Raw genomic sequence first — 19,037 nt, 5'->3', positions numbered from 1 at the left:
CAACTTGAAAAATAGCCAAAGGTCTTGGTAGACCACTTAATGGATTTTTTTAGAATTCAAATTTTACTACAATAAGAAATGAGAGAATCAATAAACCTAGAATTAAAAATCATACGTTAATGTAATGGATGTGGTTATGGTGTTACACCAAATATTGTTCTGTGTGTCTTCCTCTCTTTATTACTGCTTTCATCATACCCATCCATTGATTCTCCACTCCTGTCATGTGCCCTTTTCTGCCTCTTTACCCCATTTTTTAAGAACACCTCACTCTTAAGGGGAAGAAAATTGTGCAAATGTGATCAAGAATATATGGGCTTGAGGCATTAAAGCAAGCATTCTCAGCACATCTGTAAAAAGACCCTAGCAAGGAGCTGTTCTACTATATAGATGCTTCTTTGGTTAATTTTCTGTACCTTTTGTATCCTCAGAACACAGACGAAACATTCATTAATTTTCAGTTCAGATGACTGTTAATAACAGAAGCCCTATGAAATTTTTCCTCTTCTACTCAATTTGTATTAGAAAATGTATTTTGGAGGGTGGGGGAACCAATTCAAAGCCACTCTCCATACAATTTAACTATCTGCATACATTCATTCATTCTTACTTACCAGTCATAACTCAACAAGAGAACTCTAATGCAGTATTTTATAATGCACACATTATTATTTTTCTAAGTATGAAAGCTAAAAGCACTACAGTTATGTGAAGATTTAATATTTTAAAGTTTCATGGCACGAATTTAAATTAATAAAACGGAAGCTTCCAGCATACCTATCTATTACTATTTTGTTAAAATTAAAAATAGACAAGAGGTTACCTTGAACATTTATCTTCCAGATGTTGTTGGATTCCAACTCCATCATCCTTAACAATTGGCAGAGCTATCTGAAGCTGATGGCGGTTGGCACCCCACAACATCTGCTGAGCCAAAGATTCCCCACCCCTGCTTTATCATTTACCAGCTGTACATAAATTTATTTTGCAAAAGTCAAATTTTCATTCCTTATAAAGAGTTTCTGTCATTGTTTTCAGAGCCTATTAGAGCATTGAAATGTATAAGAGTATTACTATAAAATCATATTGCCTTATTTAAATCCAGGTATCTTTTCCTAGCCAAAAAACAAAATTGTGCTATCACTTAACATAGATTCCTGAAAGTATAACAAACTATTCAAGGTTGCTTTAACTTGGGGGGCTCTACCTTTCTGTCTACTTAAGAGACCTGAAAAACACCAAGACTAACCCCCACTAAAAAGTAGTACAAGGGAACAGCCAGTTCCAAAATAGTGCGAGATGAAAGCAGTTTGGCATAATCAGCGGATATCTAATCCATCTTTCCAAATTGCTAAATTCTTTCCCACAGTGTTCTCCTGATGACAATGTGTTTCAAAGCTAAGCTTTCCTCAGGTCTGCTCTGGAGTTATTGCTACTCATCTTTGTAAAGAGGAGTTTTACTTGTATATCTATCCTATCCCATCATTACGTGCCTCTCAAAGTCTTTATAGCCGTCTCCTGTAATTTCTTCTGCCATTCTCCTTTTGCCCTCAACTTGTACCTTATTTCCACCCAACCAAAAAAGCCTGCCAGTTTCTTTCATCCCTCTTTCCTGGTCCTTGCACATTCATTTTTGCTCATATAATAGTTCTCTTTTCTTACCCCTTCCTATTACCAGCTGATTAATGATAATAAATGTTAGCCTGTTACCTGTCTCTAGTTTTCTTCAACACCTTCACTGGCCCTTTTACATCAGAAGAGGAAGAGCGACCTTTCTCCCCACCCTCATTTTTCTGGCTCCTGCCCATGTATTCAAGCAGTATTCACGGAGTGGCTGATGCTGCATTGGTCCAATGAAGAGGGCATGGCAAGCAAGCAAGTTTGCACTGGGCAGGCTGTGCTAGTGATGTCCATCTGAAAGTGGCCCCAAACTCACTTGTGGGCCCTATAGTCTGATGTCTAAGCAGCACTGCTTTATGAGTAGGAAAAGGTGTGACACATGTATGTGTGCGAAGCAGTAGTCATAGGCAATAATTATTCATCCTGCCTATATCCCCTGGGAAGCTCCAGCGAATCATGGCTTTCTATTACTGAATTAGAAATAAGCTACGACACGATAATGATATGAAGCAGCATACCAAATCTGTAAATAAAAGTATTGCCACTCTTTGAAAAAGTGAATATTTTTTAAAATGTCCCACCTGAAGTGGAGTTCATCTATTTCAGAAGAGCTGAGCAAAAAAATTTATATTGTACCAGGGTTGGTCCTGAACAATCTTCATCATAGATAAACTGCAACCAAGAATTTGATGATCTGGCTAGTTATACTTCTATTTCTGTGATCCTCAGCATCCCTACTTAGAGATAAGGTTTTTAAATTCAATGGAACTTATCGATTCACAGAATTTTAGAGTCCCAGAGGGTCATCTAGTCCACCCCCCGTAATGCTGCAAGAATCCTCTTTTCCAGGCTAAACATACCCAACTCCCTCAATTGCTCCTCATAAGGCTTGGTTCACACCCCCCCCCCCCGCTTACTCCTAGCAATGTGGGGCCAGGATTGCAGCCTAAAGTATTTGCATCTGTTTCAGCAAAATTGCATTCTATGACACCCATTTATAAATATTTTTGATTTTAAAATGTGACCAAGTAGTAATATATTTATAGACCAACCACATCAAAGGCTGTGAACACATGGCAGTAATGGTGATTTGTCTTCAAGTCTTTTGTGATATAAGCAAATGTAGAGAGGTCTTCAGGGTCTTGTGCAGCACAAGAAATGTTACGAATCTCGTGTTCAGCAATAATATTCTAAATGAAAGAAAAAGAAATGGCAACTCAGTGGATTTAATTAACATCATACAGCCCTTCAATCATTCAGCTGCAAAGTGAGAGTATGAACATCTGGGGCAGTGGGAGATGGGGGTAACGTTCCATAGCAACCATAGCAGCCTGGTTTCCCCAAGTAAGCCTCATTAATAACAGCTCAATAAATAATACACTTGGCCAGCCTTTCCTTTGTCAGCAGAGGTAAAAAAATGTGTATCAGGGGCAGATAGGAAGACAACATAGATCTGAAGCCTACATAACCTTTCCATTCTCCCAAGACCCCTCCCTCCCCAAAACAGAATTGGCATAAATATATTTCCCCCCAATTGTTTCTAGTGGGAGGAAAAATGCATATGCCAATCTTCAAAAAGAGGGGGAGAGTAAAAGCATGCCCACCACTGTGTCCTGCTGTACCGTGGCCAGTAGGGCTTTGGATATACCTGTACTAGTGATTCTGACAATAGATCATGGTCGTTATTCTACCGCTAGCCACGCAGAGAACAAGAACATTATAATGGTTTGGATCCAGACTTCCTCTGCAATCAGAAGGGCAACCAGAATCCAGCAAAGGCTCATTGCTCAGTGAAACAGGGATGTGAAGCACTGTAGTTAAATGAGCCAAGCAAAATGAAGGGTACTGTCCAGATACATTAACACTTGGTATAGCAAAATGATATTTATACCTTCATTGCATTCAATTTTTCCAAATGTTATTTCACATAAAAACCACCAGGATGAGTTTGTTTAGTTTAAGCTAAGAACTTCAGATGCAATACTGTCACCACAATCCAAAACCCTGTTTGTGAACTGGTGCTGTGGGATTTGGTCATATATGTTTCATCTTTAATCACATACTTAAGAATTAGAATAAATTATCTTCTGAATTTGGATGATGGTTAATCTGCCATGCTCATGTGCAATCCTTAATCTGTTTTTCCCTGTGACAAATTTACTCTGAAAAAGTATATTTTCAGGCAACTATGAACGCTCAAGAGAGCTCATTGAAATATTAATTTAGCAATCTATTTTAATAATGTATACTGAAAACTGGTTATTTGAATCTATGGGCTTGTGTTTTAGAAGAGAATCAAAACTATTAAATCCTCTTATCTCAAATTGTTGGAGCATTTTTAAAACTGTTATTTCTACATAAAGGACCACAATCAAATTAATGATTATGCCTTAATGAGCAATAATTATGTAAAGATCTTTAGACTCAGTGAGGTTTAATACTCATTTAATTTTGCACTACTTTGGGTAAAACCAATAATACGTCTTAATTTTACTTCCTTGTTCTTAGTTTCAGAATAGATTGCAGTGATACTAAAAAGCAGGGGTTCGGTTTCCTATGAATGAGAATTAAAAAAAGATTGCCATAGGCTGTTGATGGTTGATAGCACAAGATTAGTTTTCAGAACGAATTAGAACTGGAAAGAATGCTTATGTTAAAAGAAGAAGCTCTATAAAGTTCTGTGGACTTCATAGTTTTTAATGTTCATTTCAAACTCCGCTCTGGTCCACTGAAAGTTGTGCTGGAATTTGAACTCTCTTAAGTGAATATGGCATGTATTTACAGCAGAGGTGGGGAATTTCCAGCCTTCAAGACAATCTTGGCTCACCAGGCCGTTTCCTCCAAGCCACAACCACTTACCCATCAGCCGATGTCACTGGTAACTTTGGCTGATGGGTAGGAGAATAGGGTTTAATCCCATGTTGCCTGTGCCTCCCTGTTTCCTGCTGGGAACAAGATCATGCCGCATAGGCAGCAGAATTTAAACTCTACTCATCAGACATTAAAGCCCCTTCCTTTTCCTTTAAACAGCCAGGGGGTGGCATGCAGCTGGGAAACGCTGCCACCCACCTGCTTACAGCAGAAGTAGAGCAGCTTCCCCACATTTGCAGGAGGGGGAAGGGTGCTTTGCCACTTTAAGGCAGTCCCTGTGCTCCTGATAGAAATGTAGGGGAGAGATATTACATTTAGAACTCTTCCACAAGGGTACTTTCAGATTTTACAAAAACCAACCAGACTTTCCTTTCTTCAGAAAAAGCATGCAGTGACTGCCCAAGACCTACTGTGTAAACTACTCAATGGGTACAAACAACCTAGTGGGAGACAATATTACATTTTACTACCATTAGTGGATCAAGTGCTAACTTTGTACTTTTAGGCCGCAAGCTTATGCACACAACAGTGGAAAACAATGGGACTTACTTCTGCATAGACATGTGCAGGATTTTACTGCTAAGGGATCTTGGCTGGGGCTATATTTTCTTGATTTTTTGAATATAAGTTTTAAAAATAACAAGGGAATAGCCTGTGTGTTTTGTTTGCCTGAGTTTAAATGTCATGTTGCTTCCAGATGGGGATGGAGAAAACAATGCTGGAAAAGGACAGAAACTTATGCTAGGCATCATCCCACCATTATCCTGTGCAAGTAAACTGCTGTCCAGGAAGGCCAAAAGATACAACAGAACTAATGTGCACTTTGAAAATGGGTGGCCATACATGTGGAAGAACATTTTATTATAAAATGTATGAGTAACCAAATGATGCCTACCTTATTTGTTGCATCAATAAATTTTACCCCTTTATAAGAGACTGATAAAACAATAGTAGGAACTTTCTTCATTTGTTCTGTAGACTTCTGAAATTAAAAGCAAACATGAAAGAATGTGGTGTATTGAACAATGTACATCTGATTTCCTTTCCCAAGACAACAATATATTACACTCAACTGTAGGGAATGGGAAATAGAGGTTATATCTCATTATATATTTTAATAGTCCATCTCTGAAAATGCGTGGAATAAGCCACCACATGCACATACATAGTACAAGAGACATGAATACTGGTCAAACCCACAAGAAGTTTGATTGCATTGCTTCCAAGCGCCAGGAGGATTTAATGGAGGATAAGGCATTCAGGTGCTACTAGCCATGATAGCTATGATCCAGCTCCACTGTCCAGTTTCTGGGAATCACAAGCGGGAAGAGTGTTGTTGCACTCAACTCCTGCTTTTGGGCTTCCCATAGGCATCTGGTTGGCCACTGTGAGAACAGGATAATGGACGAGTTGGGCCAGCAGGGCTCTTGTTACATTCTTACAAAAGTGGCTGGCTTTGCTTGGCCTCTGACAAAGCAGCAACAAAGTTTCTTGGATAGTATAGTAGCAGATTTTTATCTGGACAGTTGAAGCTACTTCATCTACTCTGGTGCTTACTACGAGATGTTTGGCTTAAACAGGCCTGCACTTCTATTTCTTTGTAATAACTTGTCTGATTTGTAGTTTGTTGTGGCTTGTGGTCAAACAAACAAAATTATTCCCTACCCAACAATATGAACTGTTTATTTCTTAAATTTACATCCCACCCTGCCTCTCAAAGGAGCCCAGGGCAGCAAACAACTAGTGGTAATAGTGCCATATTGCAAACAAGTGCAAAATAAGTTTCCTCTAGCCGAAAGATACACTGAGAGCTAGACAGTATACTGAAAAAACTTGTCAAAGGAAAACAATGAGCTTGACGGTAGAAAAGCAAAAGCTTGGTGAAAAAAGATCAGGATTAAAATGTTTCCTAACTGTAATAAAATAAATCCATGGCCATACCAACATGACCTCAGTAAACCCAACTTTAGCTATATATGAGATTTTGGGGGGCCATTTGAGGCATTTTGGCCTCCCTCCACCAGTGGGACAGTACTTACACTGCTTTCTAACACCCCTCAGGATGACATCCTTATTCTTCGATACACTACAATTTTTAATGCTAAAGTAGCCTGACTGATTATCCCACCTGCATGCACTTGTGTAGCAGTACTGCAGTTTCCTTTGACATTTTAAGGGTTTTAGAGATTCTGTTGCTTCCTGAAAAACTCAAAAAATTATGTAAAAGGGCCATATTTATTTTATCTATGTTTAATATAATCTGTGTCCCTTTTTAGTAAAGATAACACAAAGCAGACACCAACTGAAACACTGAAAAAGAAAACATCCAACAGACAATAAATATCAGGAGAAGGAAAACATATTAAAATGATTAGTTAGCTGCCAATTATAAAGAAAGATTTTTGAATTATAAAGAAAGATTATAAAACTTTTTATTTGTATAGTTGTACATTTAGATGGGATAAATATAGATATTAATTATGCTTCGTAAGTGTTGAGTTAAGATGCCAACAGTTTTCCTCTTCTTCATACAAATAATATATTTGAGCACCAGAAAAGAACATACAGAATGTATAATGAGAAAGATTGAGGTTATGGTTTATACGTATTTAATTGACATCCTTGGAACACCTTTCAAAAGCGTCAGCCTTTATCTCCCCAAAACTAAATATCAGCCTCTTATTTACACTTTGCTGCAGATAGAAAAAAATTAACAAAATGAAATAATTTGTATTTTCAATGGTATATATTCTTAATCATTTCATAAATTTGCAATTACACATGAAAACAATGATGCCAATGAGCTGTTAAGACTTTATTCTTATCTAAATAGTTTTTGTTGGACAACTGCCAGTGACACAATTGTAGGATATTCTTATAATGTCTTAAGTGAAAAATATGTTATGATTGGGCATTATCACTCCTGAAGTGTGACTTCCACACTGATCTCTCCTGTCCCTGCTCTCAGCAGTTGTTTTTAATACTATACTATTATGGGTTTTCTGCCTTGATTAGCATGAACAGGCTTATTGCTGTTTTGCCTGAAATACTTGAAGGATTATCAGAGAATTAACCAAAGGAATTAACCAATATTCCCTGATGGTACTAGCTTTTGGAACCTAGCATCCATCAATGTCTGGGGGAAGGATTCCCCCCCCCCCCGCTCCCTTTTAATTTGAGCAGAAAAAGGAGTCAGAGTTTGTTAAAGGAAAAGTACTTTGGGGGTTTCATTTGTTCTCCTTGGGAAACTGAAACAGGACTAGTGGTTTTGCTCTCTGCTTTAAATGTTCTGCTTGTATTTTTGCAAATGGGCAGGCATTACAAAAAGACACCATATTCCTCCAGTAACCCTTGGCCAATGGTGGCCAGTGATGTAGTTTGCTACAAATAGCTGCCAGTGGACCATGCATAGCAATTGATGCAGGATTGGAATTCCCATATTTACCCTTAAGGTGCCAGGAGGAAGCAGCGGAGGTGGGAATGACACTGCCAGCCCCATGCACAGGCATGGTTGTTGAGTCCCTGCAGCAGCTGTGTCTGTGCTGGAAAAACCATCCACCCAGTAAGCACCATTCAGCAACTTCTATCTGAATCACTGCCTCCCAGCAGTAAAGGTGGAAATTCTCTCTCCGCGCCCCCTCATCATATTCCAAGGGATTTAAAATGGCTTACGCTTTCCCCAAGGGAGTTTCCAAGTTCCACCAAAAAGGGGCTTGAGTATCCAGTCCTATGGGAGTTTACTAGTCAAGTTCTCCGTTAAGGAAATGCTTGGCCTGCTAAATCTTATTATATTCTCTACAGAAATAAAAAGGTGCAAGGGGGGGAAATCTACTTATCAAGAGGTAGGAAACGTACAACATGCATGCAGATGGAGGTTTTAGTGATAACATGAAAAACTATGTAACATACGTATAACTAAAGTATAAAGAACATTGCAAAGAAATCCAGAGTTATTTTATTTAATGTACAACATAGATGAAGTGAGGCAGTTACAAGTAAAAGTCCGGCCTATTACAGCCGTTTTGAAAAAGTAAGTTTCACTCACCCTCATTTTTGCACAGGCATCCTGCGTTGATTCTGTGCCTCTTAGCTCTTTTACCAGCATAGAACCTAAATACTTATGAAAGAAACAAGGCACTGTTTTCTGAAGTTATGAAACAGAGTAAGCAAAATTTCAAAGAAAGCTTATTTGCTGACCTAAAACATTCTAGGGAGAGTAGATAATGTGAGATATAGCATTCTCTGTTGTGGTGCCTTGCTTCTTGAATTCGCTCTTCTCAGAAGTACACTTGGTGCTGACACTTTGGCACCAAGTAAAGCCCTATCTGTTTGTGCAAGGCATTTTCAGTGTTTGAATGTATTGATTGGTGGTTTTAGCTGCTCTTGTTGTTTAAAAGGGTTTTAAGATTTATGATTGTGTTTTATGTGCTTTTAAGAATTTTGCTCTCCAGCCTGGAATCTATTGAGCTAAATCCTCTTCATTAAATCAAATCTATAATATTCCCTTTCATAATGTTAGATTTTACATAGTAAATTTACAAAGTGTTATTTCATGCTCTTTGTCTAAGTTAATTTATTAGCAGTACTAGCAAGTGTTGTTGTTGTTGCTGATGTTATTATTAATTACTCACCCTTCACCCTAAGATCCCAAGCTGAGTTACAACAATTTAAAATACATTAAAAACAGTTTAAAACAACTTAGTTGTCAAAGGCCAGAATAAAGAAGTGCACGTTCATCATTCAACTGTATAGTGAACTTGCCAGACACACATCTGTGGGGAGGAACCTCCACAACCTAGGGGCTGCTACAGGGAATGCCCTGTCTGGCAACATGACCCCCTGAGCCAGGAGTAGAGGAAGGGAGGTGTGGTGGGTGTGGGTTGACCGGGTGTCACCACCGATGGGGGTGACAAAATGGGGCAGCACTCACCACAGGAGCCTGCAGCGCACCCGAGCCACATGTTTCTCCTGGGAGAGACGTGGTGGCTTGGGCGCGTGCAGGCTCCACGCTGCCCAAACTGTCCGCCCACTGCCTCCCCCCCAGCTGTAGGGCGGCTGAGTGGGAGGAGGCAGGCAGACTCCGGAGGCCCCACGGTGAACCCTGCCCTATGGGCAGCTCGCCCCACCCTCACTCCGGCCCTATGGAAGGATCGCCCCGCCCCTGGGCACGCCGCCCCAGGTGCCCAAGTGGCTTCCTCCGCCGCTGCCCTGAGCTTCTGCATTTTTCACCTTTAAAATAGAGGAACACCTACAGATGTCATATTCATGGGGAGAAGTCATCAAAAACAAAACCAAGGATTTACTCTTAAAATCTATGTCTATACCAGCTGTCCATATACAAATAGAAAATAAAAAGTTACACTACTGTGCAGTTACAGGACCATGCAGGGTACACACCTGAAGGCAGCCCTGTTTAGGGATGCTTTTAATGTTTGATGTATCATAGTATTTTAATATTCTTTTGGAAGGCGCCCAGAGTGGCTGGGGAGGCCCAGCCAGATAGGCGGGGTATAAATAAATTATTATTATTATTATTATTATTATTATTATTATTATTATTACACATGTCATGTAAAGTTACTTAGGTTGCAATTCTAATGTTGGCCAAAGGGCAGCTGAGGGGCACATGTGCCAATCCACCAAAGGAGGAGTTCTGCCTCTGGGGCACTTTTATACCCTGAAGGAGCCCCTGGCATGTTCAGTGCATGTAGATGCAGTGCCAGTGGCAGGACATGAAGGGGGCATATTGGATGTAGACTGCAGGAGGCCTTGTATTCCCTCATTCCCCTGAAAAGCACAAAAAATCTATACTAGTCCTAGAGCAGGTGTAGTCATTCTTCCTTCACTGATGTCAATGGGATAAAATGGGGATGGACACATACAGAAAAATGAGAAAGATGCCACTACTGCTACCTTCTACCGTGGCTGGAGCAGGCTAGTGTTGCCAAAGAAACGGTGGATCCTTTCATGAAATTTCCACCACCACATTATTGCTCAGTGGTATACATTCATCTTGGTATATAACATTTTATTTAGTTCACTATTGTGTGTTATCAGGAAATTCTGTCCAGTATCATAAAGTCCAGTACTATAATTCTGCAAAAAAAAAAAGCCTAAAACATTTCAGTACAGTTGAATTAAAGCTGTGAAGCCTTTTTCCTTTTTTTAAAAATAACGTGTGTAGCACACTGCTGCTCAAGATGTAAAAGGCTGGTTTTTTGGTTTTTTTTTAAAAAAAGAGATTAAGTCTTATTAGAGCCTAATTTCTTTCTATTAAGTGAGTAGTAGATTTGACAGATTCTTCAAGGCTTTGATAAAACCAAGGACTGGTAATTTTTAATAGCACCACTTTTAAAACAGCGATTGAAGTGTTTGCTTCCAATGTGCTGGAATCAGCATGTGAACAAAATGAAGTACTTCACACAGCAAGAATTTTATAGAAGGCAGTAGTACCACAAGATGTGGTAATGGTCACTAGCTTAGAGAGATTTTAAAAGGAATCGGGCAGATTAATGGAGGATTGCACACAGGCTATGGTGCAGTTCTGAGTACCTGATTCTGGGGACAAGCATGGGTGGAAAGCTATGGTTGTCTTCATGGTCATACTCAAAAACCTTGAAAACAATGCATCTGGGTTCCCCTTAAGTTCTCTCTCTACCACCACCTTTTTATATATTTATGAGACTTTGGATGTCAATGGCATAAAAATCTTGATGTTTCTTTAATAAAGAGCAGGGACTGAAACACAGATTTAAAGATAAAGCTACAATTTCCAACTGTATTCTGTTCACAATAATGTGAAAATTTTTATTTCATTTTTGTTTCTTTTGTATATAGTTGTGCTAGGTAGAGAAAAAGACTACCAAAATGTTAATGGTCACTCCTTAAACTGGACAATTTTCAACTATTCCCAAAGAAAACATTGAGTCTGGCAAACTTACAAATGCTTTGTAATCGCATGACTGGAAGATTAGTTTCTCTGGATGATGCTGCCAGTATTGTACCGGTGTTGATGCTGTTGCCTCATTAGGAGGTCGTAAGGTAATTGATGGTTCACCCCAGTCTCCAGTCTGAAAATCAGATGTATTCAAAAAGCAATGTAAACTGAAGGCAATTAGCATATTTCACTGTGGTTGCAACCATGGCATTTTGGCTACATATTATTATTTTCAGAACGTGCCATTCTGAAGAATAAAAATAACTTATGAATGCCCATATAGTCAGCATTTATTACTTCACTACAGCCTCCAATCTGAGTTGTCTAGCAAGGAGCAATGTCAAAAATAGGCAGACATTATTTAAATGCTGCTGCTACCTATACACCACTGTTATCCTTGTGCATAAGAAACTAACAGCTTGCCCATATATATGAGTGTTTGGAAGTAAGCTTCATGATTTCAAGCATCTATAGGATTGTAATGCAACGAGACCCATACTCAAATCCACTTTGTCCAGTTTTGCACAGTTTGCACAGGATTGCAACCTGTGCCTGTGCCCATTTGCTTATGAGAAAGCCCAACTGTAATCATTGGGACTTGTTCGGTAATCCTATGAAAGCCTCCTTAGAAGCAAGTCCCACTGAATTCAATGAGGCGTCCTCCCATTTAAGTGTATATAGGACTGCAGTCTTATTTTGAGGAAACGTTGATGAGGATCTGAATATGTCTCTTAACTCAACTACCACCAAGGATGCTTGAATTTAATTAATTCTCTTACACATAAAAAAGCAAATATTTAAACTGATTTAACAAAATGGTTGCATTTGGAAAGTACTTTCTAAATCTATATTACAACAAATCTTACAATTTGCTTATCTCCGACTTCTGAGCCTTTTTGTCCCAGTTTAATATACTCTTTCTACTCACTGTTTCTCAACTCCGTTGAGATCAAATCGGCAACAATTTGTTAAAAGCTTGCTAACAATTTTAAACAAACTTTAGAAATAAGAGGTTGGATCCAGGAAAAGGCCTGCAGAAGGAAGGAAGCAGAATCTGGTTTTCTGCTCCTCCTCCCCCTGACAGACCCACCCAGCTTCTCATGAGGATCAGGGGAGTGAATGTGGTGGATCTGTAAAAAGTAGGCAAGTTGCCTTCTGTGAGTGGGAGCTCTGCTAGCAGAATATGCTCTGACAACTTATGGGGGATTCCTCCTTCGTCCTCTGTGCCACAATTCATCACATTTGGCAGGATCCCTGTTACTCAGGAGACTGCTTGGGCAGGGTAGAGGGCAGAAAAAACCAGCTTCTGCCAGCTCCCTTCTGTAGCCTTTTCTCTGGCTCCATCCCAAGATTAAATCAAAGCAACTGAAACACGTAATTGCTGTTGAAAGCAAATGAGAAAATTCCAATGAAAGAAAATGTCATTTCATTTCGTAAACCAGGACAGAGCAAACAAAAAAGCATTATACATCCATTTTCATGGGCCACACAATCATGACAAGACAGAGGTTGGTTTGTACAGATCTACAAGGACAAGCACAAGGTAAACTGGAAGACATCAAAATTAATAGTAACCTTCCAACGTGAAAACTGAAGCAGAAGACAAAACAAGCAGAAACAACTTTGTGCCAATATTACTGCCTCACTGAAAACTAATACAAATGTAATTGCAGATGTGGTACTTTCCTTTAAAAGTGCTTCAGAGATATATAAATTGGCATCTTGCAATTAACTATTAACTCTTGTGCTTTTCTGAATTTTTTTTTGGGTGGGAGGGAGGAGGTGTCTGGGTAGACTTGGCAGATACACTACATTTCCAGCAAGTAGCGCTTTATCTAATCACTATTTCTTGATGCTGGAAAATGCTGAAACTGCAAAATGTCTGTTGTGTAGACAATAATAAAATAATAGTTAATACTTAGCTTTAAATAGCACTTTAGAATGTTTAAACCATGTCACATGGATTAACATTTTGCAGTTGCCAATATCAACGTTAGACATTCATAGTTGTTAAACATGGAGACTCTATAAGGATAAATTATCTGTCTTTGAGCCCATTCAAAATTTATGCAGTGCCTCTTTGCCACGTGTATAATGGCATTCCGTTGGTAAAATATGGAAGGGCTTTTCAAACACCCAAGGGCATACAGTGGATATGTATTCAGGCACTGACATTGGCCACAATTTTCTTGCCTATGCTCACTGCATTTTTACTGCAATTTTCTTCTTCACACTTTACAGTATTCAATATCACAAATATCAGTTATATATAGCAAACGTGTGCTGCAAAAAATAAGAGTCAGCCTTTGATTTTACCATCCTCAAATGCTGGGCATAATCCGGCGAAACATCTTTTAGGAATATATTTAGCTCTATCACTTAATCTGTTGCACTAACAAGTATTTCACTTTGGCTACATTGTGACCTTGTGGAATTATCACTGGATATGGCAATTCAGTGTAGTGGACAAAAAAATGTTAAAGGCTTGCAGTTTTATTTTCCATTTATTTAAGTAATCTTATTAATATCACTCAAAGAAATGTGATTACGCTCTGAGATTACACTTTATTCCATCCGAACGCTCAACTTGTCAAGACTATTGTTAAGATGACAGAATGCTTGGTATTTGCTTGTTTTAAAGCTCTGGACAGTACGTTTTAGCAAAATAAGTATTTGCTTTTGTATGAAGATTTATTCTGAGTATAAAAACTTTAGGATGTAGAACAGTAACAAATGCCAAAAACAGAGGTGGCATAGAATCTTCCTATATATACCCCACTGTCAAACAATGTCCATGATCCAGAGCCCTTTGTGTTCTCGTTCCCAATGTAAATTCATACTTCTCAACTCTAGGATACATTGTTACAAATGAACATGGAACCCTTTAATTTCACAGTTTTACAGATTTTATACTTTTCAGAATTTACAAAAAATGTCCAGACTAGCTGTTCTCAGTCCAATAGCTAAAAAGTGGAACCTACAGCTGAAATGAGAAAATATTCAGCAGTCTGGATCAAGGTCTTACAAAAACCATAGTGCCTTTAAACTAAACAGGTAAATTTATGATTTTGGTGGCAGAGGCTACAAGTATGGAATCTAAACAAAATTAAACTGAGATGTAAGTATAAGTGCAGAAAGCTAATTGCAGTCAAACATATGTCTACCACATAAGTATTGTCTTCCAAATCTATGTTATGGGAGAACTTTTATGTCCCAGTTATTTGATTGGGGGTATTTAAGTACAGTGGTACCTTGGAAGCCAAACTCCTTGGCTCCCGAAAAAATTGGCTCTCGGACGACTGAAACCTGGAAGTGAGTGTTGGAAAAAAGTGAGTTTTGGAAGCCGAACATCCGGCGCAACTTCCGTGGCTTCTCATTGGCTGCAGGATGCTCCTGCAGCCAATCAGAAGCCACACTTTGGTTTTTGAATGGTTCCAGAAGTCAAATGGACTCCCAGAATGCATACTGTTCGAAAACCAAGGTATGACTGTACAAACCTTAACTATAATTAAAATTAGTGAGCTGCAGAAGTGCTCACGTTTGGTAGATCATTCTCACTGTAAATATTAATAGTGGCACATAGAAATTAAACAGGTGAAGCTCCTGTTATTGCACCATTCTGCCATTGTTGAAAATGCATTTTAATGTATCATTAATTTTAAAAAGAACCACTGATTGCACACATGCTCTTACATGTATGTATATGTGCAATTGCCATTTGTTTCTCAATGGGTCATTTAAGCTTCAAGTTGTTCCTTTATTTGTTTTATTGGTTTGTGAAAAAACTCATAATTCAAATTAATCTGTTGTTATCAACATATTTAAGTATTTCTGCTGGGTTCCTTAAAGGACCTGTGACCTTCTGTCTCCCTCTAATAGCTGGGAAGATGCAGGCATAGGAATCAGTTCAGATGGCATTCCTCATGCCTCACAACTAAGTAGCAAAATACCAAAATGCTCTTAGTTGTACATACTATTAAATATTATATAACAAGTATTATACTATTAGTAATAATAGAACTGTCAGAACTGACAGCACATAGGTGGGTGGAAGGTGCAGATACTGCTGCAGTTCTTACAGCATTTCTGGTCCCCTGGTTCTAGGCATTTTTCTCCCTTTTGCAGCAAAGGTGAACTCTGACTAAAGTTTTTTTAATTGTGACACAATATAAATGATGGAGAAATTGTCTGCTTTGCACATGCGCTAGGAAGGAATAGCATGTATAACATGCACTGAAGTGACACATTAAGACGGTCATAAGGCTGATATTCAAGATACAGTGTATGATATGAGCACATTGCTTCAAGGAACTTCCTGTATCTAAAAGAAGTGCAGATTGTTTAGACATGCTACAAGATACCATTCATGAAGAACACATTGAAATTATGAGCTAGTACATCTTTAAAAAAGGGAGAAGAAGCCCCAAGAAACTAGAAGGATTCTTTCTGGTCACTGAAAACAAAAGGCACAAAACCGAGTAAAATTGCAGAATGTATGCAATTTACTCCCATGCTTGTCTTTGAAGGCTAACAAAGACAAAGCACCCAGAGCAGAAGTTAAATAGATGAGGTCACTTCTATTTTAAAAAACTGACCTTTGGCGCTGAAAAAATTGTATCCTGCTACACAAAAGCCAACAAGTTTATTGCACACTATGAAAACAAAATGTAAAAACACATACGTACAATCCTGGAGGTAATTGGATGCTACACATTGCTTTTTGAAGTCTGAAAAGCATGGCACCTTTATAAAGTATTAACAACACCAAGGCAACACAATGAACACCAATAAAGTGACAATTTATTGAAGTATCTTACATTATGAACCTGATGGACTGCTGTGTAAGGATATCCTGCATTCTGGCTGGTCCAAATTTCACAGACAGAAGACTGCTAATATAAACAGAAAACTATATCTCATCTTGTAAATAGTAAAGTACCACCAACACCCCCAAGCCCAGGAAGAAAAAGTATTGCAGGTGGGGGCATGAACACAATTGCAAGATTTTGTTTAAAAGAAGAGAGCGTTTCAAATTGGCAGCAGCTGTTAAAACCCTCTAACATATTTGCTGACAAAACATATTTTGGGCTTATAGAAAGAAAACACAGCTCAAGGATTTCAGATTGAGTTTTGGACCTATTCGGGATAATAAAACAATTATATGATTATGAAATAGAACTTAATAGCAGAAAGGGGGAAAGTATGTGTACTCTTCAATCATATCTTAGCCTTTGATTTGCATTCTACAGCTGAAAAGGGTTTTTCAATGGAGATTTACTTTGGGGAGAAAAGGCTAAAACAAACAAATACTGAGCATAATCAAATGTGCTGCTGCTGAGCAATAACCACTAAAGGCTAAAACAAACAAATACTGAGCATAATCAAATGTGCTGCTGCTGAGCAATAACCACTAACGTCAGTGGTATTTGTGGATAACATTGGAAAGGTATTTGAAAGGCCTTAATTATTTGAAAGATACTAGCTACAGTCAACCAAGGCTGCATGATGCACAGTCTCCAAACATTTCCATGCGGTAAGCCAGAAAGAGAGATAGCAGAGCTCAGTAGATTGGACCAATACCTTTAAAATGCAATTAGAAAAGAACAAATTCGTAGCTGTAAAATGGAGTAACAACGCACTATCTCATTCCAACCGTCATATGGAATGCAGGATGCTAAATACATGTTGTGTTTGGAAAGAAAGCAAGATGCACATTACAACAATACAGAAAAAGGAAAAGAAAATCAGATTCATATCATCTGACAGCAGAATGTCGTATATATTTCCTTATTTGGACACCACAAGAAAAAATCCAATATAATAGCTCATAGTAGCCAAGCAACTTAAATAAGCACCAAATAGAGTAGCTACCCAGAGTCTCCTGAGAATGCAACAATGAAAGGCTTTAAACAGCTGAGAAATGCAACTACAATCTCTGGAGTAGCTAGCAATTAAAACATCAATAGCTTAACCACAGTATGCAGAGCATAGCCAGCAGTTAAGACAAGCAGCAGGAATTTAATATCAGTGTCTAAATAAAGCCTGCATTCAAACAGAAACAGCTTCCTGCAAGAAAATCACGATTGTGCTCATGTTTCCCTTAGTGAAATATGGATGCCTCACACTGACTGACAAGCTGTGTCACTGCTGAAATTCAAAGGACTGGTAGTAGAGGCTGCCTTTCTCTAAACTGACCAGAAAGTGTTCCTACAATTCAATCCTAGAAACCCACACTATAGCAAATAAGTGATTATGAGGGGGCATGGTATCCACTGTGGCAGCACACTGTCACAACCAGTTGCATTGCGCTTCCTGTCTAAATCAGATCAATAGTAATTGAATATTAGTACTTTGGCTACTGAAACTGAAATCATGTATGTGTTAACCCATTTGAAGGATGTCAGACCATGTGGTGGTTGCTTCCTCAGTAGGTATTGCACAAAGTATTAGCAGCAATGTCAAGAATTACCTGAGCTGCAAATTGGACAAAGGTTAAAAATAGACTACTGCAGACATACTTTGGAGTATGTACATACTTTGGAGAATTATCTAGATGGTGTGCTAGAGACAAACTGTTCCCAATGCAATCTGACCCCATTCCACTGGAGGACTGCCTGATATCAGTCTACTGGAGGGTGGTCCTGCTAGCACACTGGCCAGAATGTAAAGTCCAGCATAGCTAATGTTGAGTTCCTTTGGTCTGGGTAGAGGAACACTCCTGTGAGGTACTAAAGCTGATTAACTGGATAGCTATGAGACTTTGTGAAGGGAGAAAGGAATGGTTGTGGGATGAGTTGGGTGTCAAAGCTGTGAAGTATAGCTTCAGCCTGGACTAGAAGGAGTGCTGAAGAACTAAGCAAAAGTGCTTGTAAACTGTAGATTGGAATTGGGTGAAGGTAGCATGTTAGCACATTCCAGCGGTCCCATGCTTACTGAATACAGGATGGGAATCATTGTCTTGTTCATCCATGGTAATGGAGAACAGCCCTTATACACAGCAGCTTACTTTGCCTACTATGCCTAGGCCTCTGCTTAGCTGTCATTTATGGGCAAAACAAAATGGAAATCATTTGAGCCAAGGTACTAAGGAACACACATAAAGGAACAGAACTGTGCTTTCTTGCCACTACTGTTCTCTACCTAATGGGCCATGCTCTCTTCTTCTATCAGTCCAGATGTGCTAATGCAACACATGCACGGAGAGTGGAGCCCAGGCAGCTGTTGGCACAAAGAAAATGGACTTTGCATGCCTCAGAGTATTCTCCTGCTAAAGGATCTAACTGCCTTTCAAAAAGTTACCTACAGAAGTCAGTAGTTATCTCTTTTAAAAAACAAATGAATATATTTGAAGCATTCCTAAAGACCTAGCAGACTTCTGAAGATAATTTATTCTGACTACATTAATGCCTAAGGCTTATTTTACTCATTAACTAGCTCCATGTCTGTTAATGTTTCAATGGACAGGAAACAGAGAAATGGCATTGCATAAAATGCAAACTGTATGAATGAAAATGGTTTCAATATAAAGGTCGCTTGTCCTTTCTGCAACTTGGGGAAGTTTAAATGAACATGTGTTGAGGCGGCCTTGCATAGCAGTTCCATGAATACA

At 38.8% G+C, this 19,037-nt stretch overlaps 1 protein-coding gene across 16 annotated transcripts in view; it reads right to left on the bottom strand.

Annotated features, from left to right (window-relative positions):
* Positions 1 to 19,037, bottom strand: part of ANKS1B (ankyrin repeat and sterile alpha motif domain containing 1B) — a 349,603-nt gene that overhangs the window by 4,229 nt on the left and 326,337 nt on the right. For 9 of the 16 annotated variants that reach the window (XM_079991876.1, XM_079991884.1, XM_079991887.1 and 6 more), the window contains 5 exons: positions 16,246 to 16,320; positions 11,433 to 11,561; positions 8,537 to 8,608; positions 5,387 to 5,473; positions 2,673 to 2,810 (listed from right to left, as the gene is read on the bottom strand). In XM_079991876.1, coding sequence (XP_079848002.1) covers positions 2,673 to 2,810; positions 5,387 to 5,473; positions 8,537 to 8,608; positions 11,433 to 11,561; positions 16,246 to 16,320 — 501 coding nt within the window. The remainder of the gene's footprint in view (positions 1 to 2,672; positions 2,811 to 5,386; positions 5,474 to 8,536; positions 8,609 to 11,432; positions 11,562 to 16,245; positions 16,321 to 19,037) is intronic. The other 7 variants (XM_079991880.1, XM_079991885.1, XM_079991888.1 and 4 more) reach the window with 2 other exon arrangements.

Source organism: Podarcis cretensis, assembly GCF_951804945.1.
Source record: "Podarcis cretensis genome assembly, chromosome: 10".
Lineage (NCBI taxonomy): Eukaryota > Metazoa > Chordata > Lepidosauria > Squamata > Lacertidae > Podarcis > Podarcis cretensis.
Note: the sequence above shows the minus strand (reverse complement) of the source record. Positions and strands in the feature narration are given on the sequence as shown.